This window comes from Oncorhynchus keta, chromosome 4 (genome assembly GCF_023373465.1).
Source record: "Oncorhynchus keta strain PuntledgeMale-10-30-2019 chromosome 4, Oket_V2, whole genome shotgun sequence".
Classification (NCBI taxonomy): domain Eukaryota; kingdom Metazoa; phylum Chordata; class Actinopteri; order Salmoniformes; family Salmonidae; genus Oncorhynchus; species Oncorhynchus keta.
The window spans coordinates 49,851,984-49,873,996 of NC_068424.1; the positions used below are offsets into that span (position 1 = coordinate 49,851,984).

A 22,013-nucleotide genomic window follows, 5' to 3' on the forward strand; every position below is an offset into this window, starting at 1 on the left:
GAAGAAGGTTGGCCAGACAGATGGCCACTGCGATGAGCCCGTCTCAAGGAAAGGTGGTAGTCCCGGCACATCAACTCCGTCTGGACCTCCTCGCACATTAGTCTTCGGAATAGGGTGTGTCGCGCCGGCTTAATCCATCCGTGGGAGGTTGCCAAGGGCCAGCACGGTGCAGTCTGGGCACCCTGCGGGAGTTGGAATATTCACTTACCTCCCTCTATGCCTTCCGGTGGATGCTTGAAGACCGCCCTGAACAGAGCCATGAACCTCTCGTAGGAACCCAGCTCTTCCTCTCCTCTCTTCCAGACAGCTGTAGTCCACTCCAACGCCCGGCCGATCAGCAGGGAAATGACTGTGGCAACTTTGGACCTCTCGTGGTGGGGGCCCCTGTCTGATGGGTGAAATAGAGGGTGCACTGGAGTAGGAATCCACAGCATTTGGATGGAGTCCCGTCATACTTGTCCGGGAGGGACAGTCGGAAATCATTTCACTGGGCGGACTGCTGTGTAGGCTTGGGGGCTGGCTCGCTGGAACTACTCGTGGTAGGAGGCCCTCCGCTAGTTGGAGGTGAATCCTCTCGGATGGTGTCGAGGCGTTGGAGGATGCGGAGGACATCATCCATAGCCGCACCCAGTTGCGCCAGCTGATCGTGGTGTTGGTGGAGTAGGTGTCCCTGTTCGCCAAACGTCTGGGAGATGTCTTTCTTTTCTGCTGCTTCCATATAGTGAGGAATCATTCTTTAATGTATACACTGGGAGTCAGGAAGCAGGTGCAGAAGGTGAGTTTAATTAATCAATAGAAAAAGGCAGATAAACAAAACAGGAGCAGTGTACTGAACGTGACAAAACCAATACTGGCTGATGACTGAATCTACTGAGGGCTAAATAAAGGGAGAATAATCAAGGTGATGATGAGGTCCAGGTGTGCGTAACTATGGGGAACAGGTGTGCGTAATGATGGTTGCCAGACCAGTGGTTAGTAGACCCCCCCTAAAAGTGTAATCTGTAACATCAAGCTTTATATACTGGCATATCATGATGTTTCTAATTAGCAGGGTTTCCCTCACGAGGGCGGTCATGGTAGCACTGTCAAACCTTTTGAGATTTCAACAGATTTTTACAGTTCATTGTAAAATGAATAAATGATTGTCTTTATGTAAGGACATTCCAACCTTGTTTAGCATTACCTCGTCCAATTGTGGCATGATTGAACTATTTGTATCCGTTTGCACCAGTTTCAATGCAGGACTTTTCTTTTGAAGGCGAACCGCTGATTGCACTCATCGCGAATATTGCTCACTTCACAGTCGTGACCAGAAGAACGAGCTGAGCTAACGTAATCATTCGGCTGGTCAAGTTTGTAACGGCAACGTTAAAATATCAGTGCAGTCAAAGGCTGTCGACAAAGGAAAGCCAGAATATCATTCTATATTGATACCATTGTCTCAACTGTAAAAGTAAAATTGTACATTTTTGTAAAGCTAGCTAGGTAACTAACACGTTAGGTAGTTCGCCTTACACTACAGCTAATTGATATATGCTAGTTAGCATCACGTAGTTAGCCTGTGCTCTCCTTCGACAACCGCTCCCTGCTACGCACTGGCAGAATGGCCTTAAAACGAATTCACAAGGTAAATGGATTGTTGTTTGACGCTTTGCCGTAAATACTGCTTAATAAGTTAGATCTTCTGTAGCAGGTAGCTAATGTGGTGAAATTGATATGTCGTTTTAGTTAGATAACTACGTTAGTTAATGTCGTACAGTGGGCAGCTGACTATAACGTTAGCTAGCTCGCTGTAACGTTAGCTAGCTCGCTATAACCTTAGCTCGCTATAACGTTAGCTAGCCAAGCGTGCTGCCTTGGCTTTTGGTTAGCCATTTTAGCTAGCAGTAGCAAAGTGGCAACAGGGCCTAGCTTAGCTAGCTAGTTTTAGCCACTTTAAAGTGAGTGTGACCAAAACATTAGTAAAGAATCTAAGTAGCTAAATGACTTGACCAACGTTAGGTTAGTTAGTGTAAAGTTTGTTAGCTAGTAACGTTATCCCTTAAACTTCTACTGGAGCTAAGAAGATATGGTGAAACCTGATGAGAGGGAGGATAAGGCTGTTGCATACCACTAACGTTACCAGCTCGTGGCATGTTTCGGGTTGGAGTTCCTTGCTGGAAATATAAACCTTGTCATGCAAGCTGGCCAAGTCAAGTGTTATCCTGGTGTGGGTATTTTATTCTGGCCTCTACTATTTTAAGAAACCACGGGCATAAAAAATAGACTTAGCTAGCTGCTGTGGTATTACTACTATGTTAGTCTGGAATTGCTGTACCCCCAAGCCAAGTTCAACATTAAACACCTCTCCTAATATTGGTTTTGCAAGTAAATGTAGTTAGTTGAACACATACCATATTACTGAGCTTTGAATGTTATAGGGCCATGGTGTTAAGTGATAGGTATGCCTATTCTATTGTCATTGGCAAATATTCTAACTAAAACACCATGGATGAGGTCACCAACATTACATTGCTGTAGTAGGTGTTAAACCAATGTCTACACCCTTAACTTTTTTTTAGGGGGGGGTGTTATGTAAGGAGTATCTTATAAATGTTCCTTTTGAATAGATGTAAACGAATGTTGGCCTATGCTGCTAGCTGTTCACCTTAAGTGGGACAGGGCCCATGCCTAAAAATAAATTGTTGGTATTCCAGGATGTTGCTTCAAAGCCCTTTGAGTCCTGCCTGAAAATAAAGGGGAACATTGGTTGTTACTGTACAAATAACTTATTGCATAAAGAACCTATTAGAATTGGAATTAGTTTCAAAGGTACTAGTAGATTAAAAACCATGAGCTGGCGCACACACGGAAAATTAGTTTGTGTGGAGGTGCTGACTAACGGTGAATAAACAATAAGGCACAGTGATGCCGACACGTTGGTAAATACCCATTAAAGTGCTGTGAGTTTATATATGGAGTATGCAACTTTATTTTGACAGGTTATAGTTTCAAAGATACTGACACAATTGAACTGAATTGAAACCAACAACAAAATGTAGACCTGAATATTAAGTACGATGCATATAACTCAGATTTATTAATTTGCTTATCAAAAACCTTTCTAATTTCACTAAGCCCACTCTTTAGGTTTGCTCAACCACAGAGAAGTGCTTGAGTGCAGATAGACACACACTGACAGCAATGCTGCTGTTGTCTTTCCCTCCCGTTTGGGCTCCCACAGTATAACACTGGTCTGGCCAATCGTCATTCTGACTCAGGTGTTTGAGTAAGACATTGCCACAATTTGTCAGGGTTAAGCTTTCATCTATCATGCAAAGTTCAGTATTCCCTATCATCCGATGCTAATTACTTGCCCCAACTCACATACGCATTACTCAAGTCTTTACAGGCCTATGTTTATTACTGAGTTATAGCAGGTCCGTATTTACATAATGGTTCAGTGTTGATCTTTCTAACCGGTTAGTAGACCATAGTGGTGGAATCCTAGGCCAGTGTCACACAGGCTGTTACTGGTTGAGTGACAGCTGTGTATCTTTATACGCTAGCTCAGATTTGCACAGACACCACCTGTGCCTGACGGAAATACAGCCCACAGCTTCCTACCTGTTCAAGGCTTGACTTACACGTCTTTTACTAATCTATTTGATGACAAACATTGTCTCATCCTCTCCCAATCAGACCCGTATGCAATATAGACGGTAATCAAAAGGACCCTGAACAGCTTCTGCCCCCAAGCCGTAAGACTGCTAAATAGTTAAATAGTTAATCCAGGTAGCTATTGGTTATCTGCATTAACCCTTTTTGCACTAACTATTGACTCACCACATATGCTGCTGCTACTGTTTATCTATCCTGTTGCCTAGTCATTTTATCCCTACCTACAGTGTGTTTGGAAACTATTCAGACCACTTCCCCTTTTACACATTTTGTTAAATCACAGCCTTATTCTAAAATAGATTTGAATATATTATTTAACCCATCTTCCCCCTACTACCCCATTGTGACAAAGTGAAAACAGGTTTGTAGATATTAGTGATATTTTCCTTGCCAAAAAAAAACGATACCGATTACCAATATAAAAAAAATAGCAGCCTTTTAAGCATTCTAGTACAGTTAAATAGTTAAAACACACATATGGACACAGCTGTCTAAGGCACTGCATCTCAGTGCAAAAGGCATCACTACAGTCCCTGGTTCGAATCCAGGCTGTATCACGTCCGGCTGTGATTGTGATTCCCAGAGGACGGCGCACAATTGGCCTAGCGTCGTACAGGGTTTGGCCGGGGTAAGCCGTCATTGTAAATAAGAATTTGTTCTTAACGGACTTGCCTAGTTAAATAAAGGTTACACACATCACACTGACCAAGTTATTGTGTTGGCATTTACGTATGTCCCCAGTACCAGTAAAACATAATCAAAACCAATTTTTTTTACTTGTTTCGTTGTTTGTTAAGTCGTTTCATTCTCAACCAGGATTTCTATGGGACATCGTTTGGGTATTTTCGTGTCAGACTTTTTCGTACAGCTTTGACAGTGCTATTTTATATTTGTTGACACGCAAAGACCCAAACAGCGTTCCATAGTATGTATGTCGTGAAGCTAATAGCAGTGACGCTATCACTGTAACTCCGGTAGGGCAACATCTGAAAAATAGCACACTTGGTAGTGTGTCCTGGTGCTCAACCAGTTGGCGAGAGCCAACATCACCCACAACAGAGAACAGTTGATTGTCCAGGGCAATGAATTCCATTATCTTGGCTTTAATGGATTTCACCTTTGAAATGTTATTCTTTCAAATGACTGCTCGACTTGTTGACTGCTCGATCCACACAGCAGACATTGTGGGCTAGTTTAGGAATGCTGTGTTGCACGAATAGCGCACAATTTTACGTGCCATCATTACGTCATGTACCTACGTTATATAGGTATGCACGACAGCTTTAACATCGGTTTTGCATGTATCTCCCGATTCCGATGTTGGCATTTTTAGTTAATATCGTCCGATTCCGTTATGTTCACCGATATATCGTGCATCCCTAGTAGAAATGTTGGCAAATGTATTAAAAATAAAAACGGATACCTTATTTGCATAAGTATTCAGACCCTTTGCTGTGAGACTCGAAATTGAGCTCAGGTGCATCCTGTTTCCATTGACCATCCTTGAGATGTTTCTACAACTTGTGGTAAATTCAATTGATTGGACATGATTTGGAAAGGCACACACCTGTCTATATAAGGTCCAATAGCTGACAGTGCATGTCAGATCAAAAACCAAGCCACAAGGTTGGAGTTGTCCGTAGAGCTCTGAGACAGGATTGTGCAGAGGCACAGATAAGGGCAAGGGTACCAAAAAATATCTGCAGCATTGAAGGTCCCCAAGAACACAGTGATGTCCATCATTCTTAAATGGAAGTTTGGAACCACCAAGACTCTTCCTAGAGCTAAACCTGTTTTTGCTTTGTCATTATGGGATATTGTGTTTAGATTGATTTGAAGGGGGAAAAAACTATTTAATCAATTTTAGAATAAGGCTGTAACGTAACAAAGTGGAAAAAGTCAAGGTGTCTGACTACTTACATACTGTATATGTACATATCTACCTCAATTACAACTGCACATCGACTTGGTACTGGTACCCCGTGTATATAGATAGCCAAGTTATCGTTATTCTTTGTGTATTTATTCCTTGTGTTATAATTTCTATTCTCTCTGCATTGTTGGGAAGTGCCCATAAGTAAATATTTCACTATTAGTTGCACGGTATACCGATAACACGGTAATATCACAGTACCAAAACATCATGATACTTATGATACCAACATTTTAGAATTCTGTAGTACCGTTTCATATGATACTACCACATTTTTCAGCTCTTCTAAAGAACCAGCTGGCACCTATTATAAAAGTTTTATAAAGGCAGTTTTGTTCCTAAATTCAGTTGAATTTAAGACCGGGATGCGCCAGTCTAATAATATCCACTTCACTTTAATGTGTAAATCACGTGGCAGCTGTAATCCGCCAGCCGCATCCCCTGCCAACCCTCACTCACCTGCTTCTCTCCATCCGCTTTTCCTGCGCATCTTTTGCACCACCCGTTTAAAAAATATATAGTTTAACCGTGATGGCGAGCAGGGATGCAGACCCTGATGAGTCTTCTGTTATATTTGTACATTTATGACATTGGAGCAGAGCGAGAGAAGTTGATACATTGTATAATGTAATAATCGCCTGTTATAACCATGAGCACAGGCCAGTCTGATTACACTGCAAATTCGCTGTCATGCAGACTCTGAGCGCCAGAGAGGGGAAATGGAGCACAGCTTTGCGGCTGGCATGCTTGTAGCTTTACAGCAGAGAACGTGTTGTCTCTAGCCTAAATGGTTTTTAAAAATGACCTGTATTACAGATGTTACCTTTTTTTCTTATTTTGATTTGCGCTAATTTATACTGGTCAAAAATCTAAATGCAAACATGCAACAATTTCAAAGATTTAACTGAGTTACAGTTCTTATAAGAAAATCAGTCAATTGAATTAATTAAATTTGACCCAAATCTATGGATTTCACATGACCAGGAATACAGATGTGCATCTGTTGGTGAACCTGTTGGTGTGCCTGATGAACCAAACCACTAATTTTTCTGATGATACCAACATATTTCATCACTTTGCTGCCATCAAGTTTAATATGGTTTTTCCAGGATAACTTTTCATAAATTAGAACTCCAAGGAATCTAGTGGATGTGACTTGTTCCATTTCATTCCCACCAATTGAGATCCTAGCTCAGTTTTACAATATTCCGTGTTCTTACTAGTGAATACAATAAAGTTGGATTTTGTCAACGTTTAAAGATGAACAAATTATCTGGAACCATTCAGAAAATGTGGCCATGCCTGAGTTGGCTTCATTAATTAGTAAATCAAAATTCTTGTGTGATAAATCTAATTGGTATCATCAGCAAAGAGAATGGGAAGTACGGTAGAAGACACGGCAGCAAGGTCATTGATTATAGATTACGAATAACAAAGGTCCAATTATTGAACCCTGTGGGACGCCACAGGATATCTTGGCCCTGGTAGATGCTAATGCCATTTGCCTAAAAAAAAATCTCTATCATAAACATAACTATATAATCATGAAAACCGTAATAATGCAATTTAGAAAGTAATAGTTTGTCAACCATGTCAAATGTTTTGGATAAATCCAAAAAGATGCCAAGAGCGTATTCATTTTTAAGGGCTGTAAATATTTTATCCACAAGTTGCAAAAGAGCCATATCTGTGAAATATTTTTAACGAAAATCATATTGGTGCTCACAGAGAATAGTTGATTTAAAAAAAAAAAACATTCTTTTGTACACCAATTTTTCTAGCATTTTAGAAAAACATGGTAGTACAGATATTGGGTGACTATTTGTAAAGCATATTTGATCCACAGATTTTAATAATGGGGATAACAATTTTCGAATCTTTAGGAACAATACCAGTTTGCATAGATTTGGTAAAGAGTTGAAGTCGGAAGTGTATATACACTTAGGTTGGAGTCATTTAAAACTCGTTTTTCAACCACTCCACAAATTTCTTGTTAACAATCTATAGTTTTGGCAAGTCGGTTAGGACATCTACTTTGTGCATGACACCAGTAATTTTTCCAACAATTGTTTACAGACAGATTATTTCACTTATAATTCACTGTATCACAATTCCAGTGGGTTAGAAGTTTACATACACTAAGTTGACTGTGCCTTTTAAACAGCTTGGAAGCTTGAGATAAATTTACTTTGGTGCGAAAACTGTAAATCAATCCCAGAACAACAATAAAGGACCTTGTGAAGATGTTGGAGGAAACGGGTACAAAAGTATCTATATCCACAGTAAAACAAGTCCTATATCGACAACCTGAAAGGCTGCTCAGCAAGGAAGAAGCCACTGCTCCAAAACCGCAATAAAAAAAGCCAGACTACGGTTTGTAACTACATGGGGACAAGGATTGTACTTTTTGGAGAAATGTCCTCTGGTCTGATGAAACTGTTTGCCATAATGACCATCATTATGTTTGGAGGGAAAAGGGGGAGGCTTGCAAGCCGAAGAACACCATCCCATCTGTGAAGCATGGGGGTGGCAGCATCATGTTGTGCTGCAGGAGGGACTGGTGTACTTCACAAAACAGATGGCATCATGAGGTAGGAAAATTATGTGGATATATTGAAGCAACATCTCAAGACATCAGTCAGGAAGTTAAAGCTTGGTCGCAAATGGGTCTTCCAAATGGACAATGACCCCAAACATGCTTCCAAAGTTGTGGCAAAATGTCTGAAGGACAACAAAGTCACGGTATTGGAGTGACCATCACAAAGCCCTAACCTCAATCCTATAGAAATTTTGTCGGTAGAATTGAAAAAGCATGTGCGAGCAAGGAGGCCTTACAAACCTGACTCAGTTACACCAGCTCTGTCAGGAGGAATGGGCCAAATTCACCCAACTTATTTTGGGAAGCTTGTGGAAGGCTACCTGAAACGTTTGACCCAAGTCAAACAATTTTACGGCAATGCTACCAAATACTAATTGAGTGTATGTAAACTTCTGACCCACTGGGAATGTGATGAAATAAATGAAAGCTGAAATAAATAATTCTCTCTACTATTATTTTGGCATTTCACATTCTTAATATGAAGTGGTGATCCTAACTGACCTAAGACAGGGAATCGTTACTTGGATTAAAGGTCAGGAATTGTGAAACTGAGTTTAAATGTATTTGGCTAAGGTGTATGTAAACTTCCGACTTCAACTGTATATATTGTTTTTTAAAACCATCTTGCTTATGCTGCTCTATCATTGCTCATCCATATATTTATATGTATATATTCTTATTCCATTCCAAGCTTCTAAAGCCATGACATCATTTTCTGGAATTTTCCAAGCTGTTTAAAGGCACAGTCAACTTAGTGCATGTAAACTTCTGACCCACTGGAATTGTGATACACTGAATTATAAGTGGAATAATCTGTAAACAATTGTTGGAGAAATTACTTGTGTCATGTACAAAGTAGATGTCCTAACCGACTTGCCAAAACTATAGTTTGTTGACAAGAAATTTGTGGAATGGTTGAAAACCAGTTTTAATGACTCCAACCTAAGTGTATGTAAACTTACGACTTCAACTGTACGCATGAGATGAGTAATGCAAGATATGTAAACATTATTAAAGTGACTAGTGATAAAATTATTAAAGTGGACATTGATTTCAAGTCTAACGAATGTGAAACGGCTAGCTAGTTAGCGGTGGTGCATGCTAAATAGCGTTTCAATCAGTGATGTCACTTGCTCTGAGACCTTGAAGTAGTGGTTCCCCTTGCTCTGCAAGGGCCGCGGCTTTTGTGGAACGATGGGTAACGATGCTTCGTGGGTGACTGTTGTTGATGTGTGCAGAGGGTCCCTGGTTCACACCCGGGTATGGGCGAGGGGACGGTCTAAAGTTATACTGTTACATAGGCAGCAGCGCCTCTAGTGACAAGCCACATTTCTTCAGCCTTCTGTGGATGAAGAGGTGCTGTTGTGCCTTCACCTCACTGCGTGGGTGGACCATTTCAGTTTGTCCGTGATGTGTACACCGAGGAACTTAACTTTCAACCTTCTCCACTGCTGTCCCGTCGATGTGGTTTGGGGGGGTGCTCCCTCTGCTGTTTCCTGAAGTCCACGATCAGCTCCTTTTTTGTTGACGTTGAGTGATAGGTTATTTTCCTTGCACCGCTCTCCCAGGGCCCTCACCTCCTCTTTGTAAGCTGTCTCGTCGTTGTTGGTAATCAAGCCTACTACTGTTGTGTCGTCTGAAAACTTCCTGATTGATTCGGAGACATGCATGGCTACGCAGTCATGGGTGAACATGGAGTACAGGAGGGTGCTGAGGACACACCCTTGTGGGGCCCCAGTGTTGAGGATCAGCGAAGTGGATATGTTGTTTCCTACCTCCACCACCTGGGGTGTCCCATCAGGGGTTGAGACCCAGGGCCTCCAGCTTATTGATGAGCTTGGAGGGTACTATGGTGTTCAATGAACAGCATTCTTACATAGGTATTCCTCTTGTCCAGATGGGATAGGGCAGTGTGATGGCGATTGCATCATCTGTGGACCTATTGGGGAGGTAAGTAAATTGAAGTGGTTCTAGGGCAGGCCTGGGCAACTCCAGTCCTCTGGGGCCTGATTGGTGTCACTTTTCCCCAATCCCTAGCAAACTCACCTGATTTCAAACTAATTGCATTTTTAACTGAAGATCATGATTAGTTGATTATTGGAGTTCTTTGATGGGGCAAAAGTGTGACACTAATCAGGCCCCCGAGGACTGGAGTTGCCCAGGCCTTGTCTAGGATGACCGGTAAGGTGGAGGTGATATGATCTTTGACTAGTCTCTCAAAACACATCATGATGACAGAGGTTAGTGCTACAGGGTGGTAGTCATTTAGTTCAGTTACCTTCTGCCTACTTTGGTTTCTTTGCATGTGGAGACAGCAGACTGGGATTGGGAGAGATTGAATATATCCGTAAACACTCCAACCAGCTGGTCTGTGCATGCTCAGAGGACGTGACTAGGGGTGCTGTCTGGGCCGGCAGCCTTGCGAGCGTTAACGCATTTCAATGTATTACCTCGGCCACGGAGAAGGAGAGCCCACAATCCTTGTATTATCCTCAAAGCAGGCAAGGGTGTTTTGTCTGAAGTGGCTAGTTTTCCTTTGGTAGTCCGTGATCTGAGGATACCTGGAACATATTCCAGTCTGCGTGATCAAAACAATCTTGAAGTGTGGATTCCGATTGGTCAGACCACCTTTGAATAGTCCTTAGCACGGGTACATCCTGTTTGAGTTTCTGCCTATAGGAAGGGAGGAGCAAAATGGAGTCGTGGTCAGATTTGACGAAGGGGGGGGGGTGGGTCTTGTATGCATTACGGAAGTTAGATTTGCAGTGATCCAGTATTTTTCTTGCACGAGCACTACAGTCAATTTGCTGATAGAATTTAGGTAGCCTTGTTCTCAAATTTGCCTTGTTAAAATCTCCAGCTACAATAAATGCAGCCTCAGGATATATGGTTTGCCTAAAGTCCAGTGAAGTTCCTTGAGGGCCGTCCTGGTATCGGCTTGAGGGGGGATATACACGGCTGTGACAATAGGAGGATTATCTTGGGAGATAATACGGTTGGCATTTGATTGAATGTTGATTGAAGGTCGGGTGAACAAAAGGACTTGAGTTCCTGTATGTTATTACAATTACACCATGAGTCGTTAATCATGAAACACACACCCTGCAATTTCTTCTTCCAGGAGATATGTTTATTCCTGTCGGCGTGACACACAAAGAATCCAGATGGCTATATCCCGAGAGAGCCATGTTTCCGTGAAACAGAGTATGTTACAATCCCTGATGTCTCTCTGGAAAGCAACCCGTGGCCTATTTTCGTCTACCTTGTTATCTAGACTGGACATTAGCAAGTAATATATTCTGCAGCGGTGGGTGTTGTGCAAGCCAACAAAGTCTGACCAGAAGACCACTCCGCCCGCCTCTTCTTGGGCGACGTTTTGGGTCAGCCTCTGGAATCAGTTCAAATGCCCTGGGTGGTTCAGACAAAGGATCCGCTTGAGGTTAGGTGAAACACATGAACAAAGTACAGAAAATATGTGTATCTGTTGGTGTGAATGCGTTTGTGTCAAATCAGTGTAATATAGCTGAGTGACTTACCATAGGCCTACGAGATGGGGGGTGAATGACCAGCTGATCATACTTCAGGTATGCGATGTTGCCTTTTTTTTGTTCTTCAATTAGTCGTGGCTGCAGTTCCTTTCTTTTGAGGTGTACCTTTTCGGAGAAGTCTTCATTGATGAAGATTTTGGTTCCCTTCAGGCACATGGCTCACCTGAGAATCTCCTCCTTGTCTTTGAACCTGAGCAGTTTCACCACTATAGATCTGGGCTGTCCATCGGGGATGAAAGTTCCATTCATATGCATCCTCCATCTCGATGCGTTTAGGATCCAGTTTAAGTTAATCTGCCAGGAGTTTCTTGGCCTTGACAGTAGGTCTAGGAAAATTTGATTGGCACAGGAAGAAAGGAAAAGGGTCTGCTACTCATGAGATGTGCTTCAATGTAAGCTTAAAATCTATTTAAATTATATTTCTGGTGATTCTTAAATGTTATATGGTGCCTGAAGTTATAAGTTGGGAGCTGTGTGTTTGTGTGTGTTAACTGAGTAAAAGTTTAATGCAGTGTTTTCCCTTACTGCCACAATGACTTGCAGATCATTATACATGTATATTCCTTCCTCCTATTCCTCCAGCCAAATCACAGGTAGGCTTTTGCAAATCAGAAATTCTATGCAGTACTCTATTATACACTGAACAGTGTGAAATGAAATTCAGTTAGTTGTATTGAGTAGAAGGTGAATTTCAGTGACAGGTTTTTGCGAAGCACATGCGCAGAACATTTAGAAAATGTGACTGGGCGAACAGAACTCTAGGCTACTCAGAATGTTTAACCCCGTGGTATTGTGACATCACTAGGTTACACCTGTTGTTTACGAAGCACATGACAAATATAATTTTATTTATTGGCCAAAGAAGTTCTTACCTAATCTGGTTTCCTGAAGTGTTTGCTCTGGCAGGGGGCTCTGCAAGAGACCATATTCTCTACCACTGCAATACAAGAAACCTGTTAAGTCACTGCCCACTTTCACTAGGGCCAAGACAAGTCATTGTGCATTGTCATTATGAAAATTGTTTCCTCTTTTCCTCCGTCCCTAATTAACCTTTAGAAATACTTACTGTGCAGTGCTCTTTGCAACGGCAGCAATGTAAATACAATGTAAATGCCCTTCGAAATACAACTGTGAGGTCTGTGCAGTAGCAGTATCATGGAGTTTGCTGTTTCCAGTTGTCCTATAAAATAATCACCAATGCACATGTGTTTGCAACCACAGCCATTATGCTGGATCAGCTAAATAGGTGGAGTTGAAGGGATGAGAAACTCAATAACCATGTTGGTAGGGGAATAGTGGGACTGATGGTGTCCTGGTTTGGTCCCTCTTTCAGGAGCTGAACGACCTGGCCAGGGACCCTCCTGCACAGTGTTCCGCTGGCCCTGTTGGAGATGACAGTAAGGCCAAACCTAAGCACTTTTATTTGAGCGAACATTCTTAACATTGAAACATGTTTCTAACTGTATATACTTTCTTGTTTTCCAGTGTTTCATTGGCAAGCTACAATTATGGGGCCTGTAAGTATAATTTATAAAGTGTTTGCTCATTGAAGTTGCATTAGTTTTGGCTGGTCAGTGTGTCGTTGACATTTTTGTTTCTTTTCAGAATGACAGTCCATACCAAGGTGGCGTTTTTTTCCTGACCATTCATTTCCCCACAGACTACCCCTTCAAACCACCTAAGGTAATTATTTTCTCTCCTCTTCCTCTGTTCTATTACAATTAATAGTTTTCTTGATGCATGTAGACGATTGAGGAAGTATGGTTTCCGTTGATCTTATGTAATCATGCGTTTGATTGCTGCTCCAACCTTTTCATTGCAGCTAGCATTCACCACAAGAATTTATCACCCAAATATTAACAGTAACGGCAGCATCTGCCTGGATATTTTGAGATCACAGTGGTCTCCAGCATTAACTATCTCTAAAGGTAGGATGTTTGTTGTTTTTCATGCTTTTGATACACATTTTTTACCTTGACTTCATTTCAATTCAAATGCCTAAGATCCACTTCTAATACTTGTTTCTAATCTCCTTTTCAGTACTTTTGTCCATTTGTTCTCTCTTATGTGACCCCAACCCTGACGACCCGTTAGTGCCAGAAATCGCCCGTATCTACAAAACAGATACTGAAAAGTAAGTATACTGTAGACCCAGCTTTGTCCTACATTTTGTTCATGAACTGCATACTCTAATAGTTATTATTATATTATGCCACTTTTTGATCCGAGACTTGAACGAGATAGGTGCTAAATGATAGTTAATTCCTATAATGTCATATCTTTATAATATAGGACCTTTCCTTCCATATCAGGTATAATAGACTAGCGAGAGAATGGACAGACAAGTACGCTATGCTTTAGGGTAAGACTGCCCTGCATTGTGAAGGGAGTGGACCGTGTGTGTGTCTGTGGTGGAGCTTTATGGGTTGTGACCAGGGGAGAAGGACTCCTCTCCCTTCTCATTGAAGCCACGAAGTTCAAGGCCGACCGTGGTACTGCAGGCATTGTTTGCAGAAAACAAGACCCCCCCCCTGTTTGTGGTTATAGTGAAGTGGAAAATGACAATCTTTGTGTAAATAAAAATATAATTTTTGATGACAATCATGGCACCAATAATTAATTTTACTACACCAGGTGTATTTCCTGATTATTTTAAAATCGTACACAGGTTATGAGGATAATTTTATAGCTCATGGCAGCCTGCAGTACCCCGGTCGGCCTTCAATTTGAGATACTCAATGAGAGGGGGCAGCACTGAGCTAGCCTGCAACGTCACTTCCCGGTGTTGCTCAAACTGCATGTTCTGTCTACATAAATCTCTGACATGAGACGCCATCGCAACTGATTTATTTGACTTCAAATGCGGGAATGCGTGGTGTCATGCGATCAATAGCTTTGGCCAGACATTTTTTTGTGGGTGGGCCTGCAGAAATGTGAGTGGGCCCCAAAAAACACAATGTCTAACTTCCTGCAATTCTACACATTTTGTCATTGGGTAGAGAGGAAACTGTGCCATTTTATAGCTAATCTCATGCTATTCTACACATTTTGCCATGAGGTTGAAAGAATTTAGCATTTGAAAGCTAATTAAAGTTAAAGTATAAGTGTGACTGTGATAAAGGCACTGGATTATGAGCTGTCTTGTTTGCTAATGAAGTAAGCAGTGGCATGGTGCATATAGCCATAGAAGCACAGTGGTTTCTGCCTCAATGCAGTCATATTCTTGGCTTATTAGTGGTGTGGCTTTCAGTTAAATGTCATTCCAGTTCATCTGAATGTCATTCCAGTGCATTGCTTGCTATGAATTCTATCTGATGGTGTTTGCATGTTTAGGTAAGAAGACAAATGTCCTGTTTGGAACACTAACAAGTAGAGAGCATTAAAAAAATATACACAGTACCAGTCAAAAGTTTGGACACCTACTCATTCAAGCGTTCTTCTTTATTCTTTACTATTTTCTATATTGTAGAATAATTGTTTAGACATCAAAATGAAAACAACACATATGGAATCATGTAATAACCAAAAAAGTGTTAAACATATATTTGAGATTCTTCAAAGTAGCCACCCTTGATGACAGCTTTGCACAATCGGCATTCTCAATCTGCATTCTCTCAACCAGCTTCATGAGGTAGTCACCTGGAATGCATTTCAATTAACACGTGTGCCTTGTTAAATGTTAATTTGTGGAATTTACATTTACATTTAAGTCATTTAGCAGACGCTCTTATCCAGAGCGACTTACAAATTGGTGCATTCACCTTATGACATCCAGTGGAACAGCCACTTTACAATAGTGCATCTAAATCTTTTAGGGGGGTGAGAAGGATTACTTATCCTTTCCTAGGTATTCCTTCCTTAATGCGTTTGAGCCAATCAGTTGTGTTGTGACAAGGTAGGGGTGGTATACAGAGGATTGCCCTATTTGGTAAAAGTCCAAGTCTGTATTATGGCAAGAACAGCTCAAACAAGCAAAGAGAAATGACTGTCTGTCCTTTGGTCTAATGAGACCAAATTTGAGATTTTTGGTCCCAACCGCTGTCTGTGTGTGGTTCCCACCATGAAGCATGGAGGAGGTGTGATGGTGCTTTGCTGGTGACACTCTCAGTGATTTATTTAGAATTCAAGACACTTTTAAAAATTTATTTTTTAAACTTTTACCCCTGTTTCTCCCCAATTTCGTGGTGTCCAATTGTCTCATCTATGCAACTCCCATATAGTCTTGGGAGAGGCGAAGGTCGAGAGCCATGCGTCCTCCAAAACACAACCGAACCAAACCGCACTGCTTCTTGACACAATGCCTGCTTAATCTGGAAGCCAGCCAGACCAACGTGTCGGAAGAAACGCCGTACAACTGGTGACCATGTCAGCGTGCATGCACCCGGCCCGCCACAGGAGTCGCTTGAGCGCGATGGGACAAGGACATCTCTGTTGGCCAACCCCTCCCCTAACCCGGACGACGCTGGGCCAATTGTGCGTCGCCCCATGGGTCTCCCGGTCGCAGCCGGCTGTGACAGAGCCTTGACTCGAACCAGGATCTCTAGTGGCACAGCTAGCAACTGCGATGCAGTGCCTTGGACCACTGCACCACTCGGGAGGGCCCAAGATACACTTAACCAGCATGGCTACCACAGCGTTCTGTGACCCAAAACACACCTCCAGGCTGTGTAAGGGCTATTTGACCAAGAAGAAGAGTGATTGAGTGCTGGATCAGATGACCTGGCCTCCACAGTCACCCGACCTCAACCCAATTGAGATGGTTTGGGATGAGTTGAACCGCAGAGTGAAGGAAAAGCAGCCAACAAGTGCTCAGCAAATGTGGGAACTACTTCAAGACTGTTAGAAAAGCATTCCTCATGAAGCTGGTTGAGATAATGCCAAGAGTGTGCAAAGCAGTCAAGGCAAAGGGTGGCTACTTTGAAGAATCTCAAGTGTAAAATGTATTTTGATTTGTTTTAACCCTTTTTTTTTTTTTGGTTACTCCATGATTCCATATGTTATTTCATAGTTTTGATGTCTTCACTATTATTCTCCAATGTAGAAATAGGAAAAATAAAGAAAAACCCTTGAATGAGTATGTGTCCAAACTTTTGATTGGTAGTGTCTGAGATGTATACCAAACATTAGGAACATCTACCTAATATTGAGTTGCACCCCCCCCCCTTGCCTTCGATATGTCAGGGCATGGACTCGACAAGGTGTCCAAAGCTTTCCACAGGGATGCTGACCCATGTTGACTCCAATGCAGTTGTCAAGTTGGCTGGATGTCCTTTGGGTGGTGGACCATTCTTGATACACACTGGAAACTGTTGTGTGGGAAAACCCAACAGCGTTGCAGTTATTGACACAAACTGTTGCACCTGGCACCTACTATCACCCTCTGAATTGCACACACACAATCCATGTCTCAAGGCTTAAAAATCATTTTACAAGTCTCCTCCCCTTCATCTATACTGTTTTGAAGTGGCTTTAACAAGTGACAGCAATAAGGGATAATGGCTTTCACCTGGTCAGTCTGTCATGTAAAGAGCAGGTGTTCTTAATGTTTTGTACACTGCGTGTATATACACTGAACAAAAATATAAACTCAACATGCAAAGATTCTACTGAGTTTTGCTAACCTCTCTGGATTAAAACCTAATTATATGTTCTATATTATGCATGGGATCACTAAAGAAATTACATTTTACATTACTGTGTAGTTTACCAATAAAATGGTCTAACGGGGATGTGGACATACTCAGTATACATATCCCAAAAGAAAAAATTCTCACTCCAATAAATGTTTGCGACCATGGAAAGGAAAATGCCTGTCTATTTGTGGAAAAATCACCCTGATTAACTCTTTAGTCATATCACACTACCTATTTGCTTATTTTATTTGATTTATTTTACCTTTATTTAACCAGGTAAGTCAGTTAAGAACATATTCTTATTTTCAATGACTGCCTGGGAACAGTGTTCAGGGGCAGAACGACAGATTTGTACCTTGTCAGCTCGGGGGTTTGAACTCGCAACCTTACGGTTACTAGTCCAACACTCTAACCACTAGGCTACGCTGCCGCCCCTTATGGTTTTGCCTACACCTAGTGACCTGCTTTTTAAATTATTATTATTAAATTATGAACAAAAAAGATTCAATTTTATTTGGAATGACAAGCCTATTTTATATAACTAATATGAATTAGGAGGGCAAAAATGATTAAATATTAAAGCATTAGACGTCACTAAAGGCATCAGTCATACAAAAGTTATACTTCAATCCAAACTGGTTATTTCGTAAATTGGTAGGAATGTCTCACCCCATCTTCAAGAATACATTATACAACTGCTCACTTTCGGTTATTTGAAATCAAAATTTCCCAAATATCGTCATATTTTAAAACAAGCTTTAGAAAGTTGGTTGCAATTTCAGTTAATCCACCTGAAAAGACAGAACAAATATTGTGGTTAAACTCAAATATACTAATTGCTAAAAAAACAAACATTTTTCGATGAAAGGTTTTAAAGGTATAATTTTAGTGAATGAAATCATAAATAGGACTGGTGGAGTTGTCACACATATGCAGCTAACACAGACATGGGAATGTCTGCTCTACCCAAAATTACAACCAATTTATTGCAGCATTACCACAAAAATGGAAGAGGCAAGTGGAAGGGGAAAAAAGTAAGGAACTTGTCTGGCGGCCCTGCATTAAAGAACATAAATGGTTAAAGAAAAGTGTGATAAATACAAACATATACCAATTTAAGGACCAAAAGATTAACAGCTGTGCCAAATACATTGCAAAGGGTTTATGAATTGATACGCAAAACACCGGATTCAAAACGTAGAATTTTTCAATTTAAATTACTGTACAAAATTCTTGCGGGATACATTCTTCCCAGCTCTGCAGATTTTGCTGTGAGGCAGTCATTTAGATAATTTATTTTGATACTGTCCATATGTAGCTTGATTTTAGTTACAGGTCCAGGAATGGCTGAAGAATTGCAACATTTACATTTACATTACATACATTTAAGTCATTTAGCAGACGCTCTTATCCAGAGCGACTTACAAATTGGTGCATTCACCTTATGACATCCAGTGGAACAGCCACTTTACAATAGTGCATCTAAATCTTTTAAGGGGGGGGGGATTACTTTATCCTATCCTAGGTATTCCTTAAAGAGGTGGGGTTTCAGGTGTCTCCGGAAGGTGGTGATTGACTCCGCTGTCCTGGCGTCGTGAGGGAGTGTGTTCCACCATTGGGGAGCCAGAGCAGCGAACAGTTTTGACTGAACTAATTTACCTAGAACTAATGCTGCAGATGGCAACACTGGGTGATTTGAAAAGCCATAGTCAAATCGATCAATAATATAATCATTAATTTAGCAAAAATGTTTATTTTAATTTACAATCTGTAGAAGTTATGAGAATAGAAAGGTTCAGTGCTGTTGTGAAACAGCACAGTTGAAAACTATATGGCAAAGAGAAATCCAAAATGGATGGTGATGGGAGGAGTTGAATGGAGCTGAAGGGTGGGACTAATAACAACAAGATAACAAATGTAAAACATACAGGGTCTGTAAAATGTATATAGGTTCAGAAATGTTGTGAAATAGCACAGTTACAAATAGAAATCAAACTGGATGGACATCAGAAATAGAGGAAGGACTAAAAACAAACAAAATAACTATTGTAAAATAGATATATAAATATATATATATATTTATATATATATATATTTATATATATATATATTTATATATATATATATATATTTATATATTTATATATATATATATATATAATATATATACACACACACCAAAAAAAAGATATGGGGGATAGGAAATGATACAGACAATTACATTGCTGGAAGCAACAATCGTTCCGCAATATTAAGCTAATCCACCCCTAAGAAGGAAAAAAAAAGAGATTTTACAGAGTTTGGGTTTGTAGAAAAAAAATCTAGCAATTGAAATAAATAAATTAGGCCCTAATCTATGGATTTCACATGACTGGGCAATAGCGCAGCCATTAGTGTGCCTGGGAGGGCATAGGCCCACCCACTTGGGAGCCAGGTCCCTCCACTGGGGAGCCAGCCAATCAGAATGAGTTTTTCCCCACATGGGCTTTAATACAGACAGAAATACTCCTGAGCACCCCCCACCTCAGACGCTTCCGCAGGTTAAGAAGCCAGATGTGGAGGTCTTGGGCTGGTGCGCTTACATGTGGTTGTGAGGCCGGTTGGATGTACTGCCAAATTCTCTAAAACAACGTTGGAGGTAGCTTATGGTTGAGAAATGAACATTCAATTATCTGGCAACAGCTCTGTTGGACATTCCTGCAGTCAACATGCCAATTGCACACTCCCTCCAACTTGAGACATCTGTGGCATTGTCTTGTGTGTGACAACTGCACATTTTAGTGGCCTTTTTATTGTCCCCAGCACAACGTGCACCTGTGTAATGGCCATGCTGTTTAATTAGCTTCTTGATATGCCACACCTGTCAGGTGGATGAATTATCTTGGCAAAGGAGGAAAATGCTCACTTAACAGGGATGTAAACAAATTTGTGCACAACATTTTAGAGAACCTTTTGTGCGTAAGGAAAATTTATGTGAATTTGTCAACTCATGAAAAAATGGGACCAACACTTTACATGTTGCATTTTATTTTTTGTTCAGTGTATATATATTTTTTTGTTGCTCAATATGATTGGGTGGTCCTGGCTCTTCAGTGGATGGGCCGGGACCACCGCTGCCTTTATACAGTTGATATATACAGTCATTGGTTGTGACAGTGATATTATTGACAGCACTTCAACTAACTCTAGGCAGACATATTTGGCCGCTCTAAATAAATCTGCCTTTGCTTCGGTAGATTTGGGCTTGGTTCTGACGGTATTTCCACTGTCTGGGACTGTTTATATGCCATTTTGGTGGGACTATGGGGGATTTTGTGTGTGAACATCGTAGATCTCAAGTTCAACTTGGGTAGTTGGCAACCTGTTGCTGTGTTGTAATGCATGGCGTTCTTGATCTTCACACCCCTTGTCTATTGTGTAATGACAGTCTATTTTCTTTTTGCTGATTTGTTCTATCTCCACAGGTACAACAGAATAGCCCGGGAATGGACTCAGAAGTATGCCATGTGATAATCTGTCACGGTCGTAACAACTTGCATTATAGATGGAATAAACTTTCAATTACTGTAATTATTTTGCCCATTCGGCCGCAATCCCTTACCATCAGCCAATAACAGTAATGATATTTTTCGCCCATGCTCTTAACAAGGAAAAATGTCTCCATGGCCCCCTTCTTTCCAAAACATGCTAATTGATCAGAACTCTCATTGGAGCATGTATCTGTATAAAGCCAACCACAGCCACTTTGTGAAGAGCTCTTGATTTCTCTAAGTTTGCGCAGAAAGTGCCAACTAAAAGGAATAAGGATTCTCCAAATGCCACAATTTCTGTATTGAGAGGATCAACATGGTGCAATCACATTTTTTGTAAGATTTGCCAATATCGTTAGAGAACTGAGGTCTGTGAATATTATACACTTACTCTTAACTGTTTGAATGGAGAATTGCTGAAGTTAGCTATATCTGCAGTAAATAAGGACAAACATTTTATGCATGTTGATAAGATAAATAATTGGTTTATGTGCTGCTGAGAATGAAAAGAGTTGAGAGCAAACGTGTCCACTTTTTAAAGTTTCACCTTTTTTGTTAATCCTTTTCCTTTTGTTTTTAGAACGGGAGCCATTAGTTAATCCATCATCCACAACACTGTTCTCGCTTTTGCACTGAATACGTTATTCAAAGCTCTATGGCTGATCGATCAACTAATAGCTCTGCTATTTAATGGTTACTTTTATTTTTTTTCTCAATAAAGTTGAACAAATAACCCTCTGGTATTCTGGTGTGTTTTGTAACATAACTACTTTTTACATGTATGAACATGGAGATGCATTGGGACTGTTGTTGTTAGTCTGTTCTGGTTGGACTACAAGTAGAAAATGATATGCTGCTGAGAACCCCTCAACAACTGTGGGGCTATTTATATGCCCCCCCATGACTAGAGCAGCTATGGCCTTTCAGATGTAATCGTAGCCATGTCTTTTCCTAGACTCCTTACCTCCATTTAAGCAAATCTTTGAAGACTTGGACTGGTCAGAGCAAGTCCACATCAGTATTGAGATGCACCTGGATGCTGTTCTCTGGATGCTGAATGCCTGCATTTTGAATCTGTAAATGTTTATTTACAGTTTGGTCATTTAGCAG

At 40.9% G+C, this 22,013-nt stretch overlaps 1 protein-coding gene across 2 annotated transcripts; it reads left to right on the forward strand.

Annotated features, from left to right (window-relative positions):
• Positions 1–1,280: 1,280 nt before the first annotated feature.
• On the forward strand, positions 1,281–21,637 carry LOC118376581 (ubiquitin-conjugating enzyme E2 D2-like). 2 transcript variants are annotated; one of them, XM_035763309.2, is made up of 8 exons: positions 1,281–1,627; positions 13,074–13,137; positions 13,226–13,257; positions 13,346–13,423; positions 13,563–13,668; positions 13,781–13,874; positions 14,053–14,102; positions 20,838–20,986. In XM_035763309.2, the coding sequence occupies exons 1-7, from the start codon at positions 1,604–1,606 to the stop codon at positions 14,099–14,101; spliced, it is 447 nt and encodes a 148-aa protein (XP_035619202.1). In that variant the 5' UTR covers positions 1,281–1,603; the 3' UTR covers position 14,102; positions 20,838–20,986. The 2 variants fall into 2 exon arrangements, with proteins under 2 accessions (XP_035619202.1, XP_035619206.1); XM_035763313.2 differs by lacking the exon at positions 14,053–14,102 and having other exon boundaries at positions 1,282–1,627; positions 20,838–21,637.
• Positions 21,638–22,013: the final 376 nt, after the last annotated feature.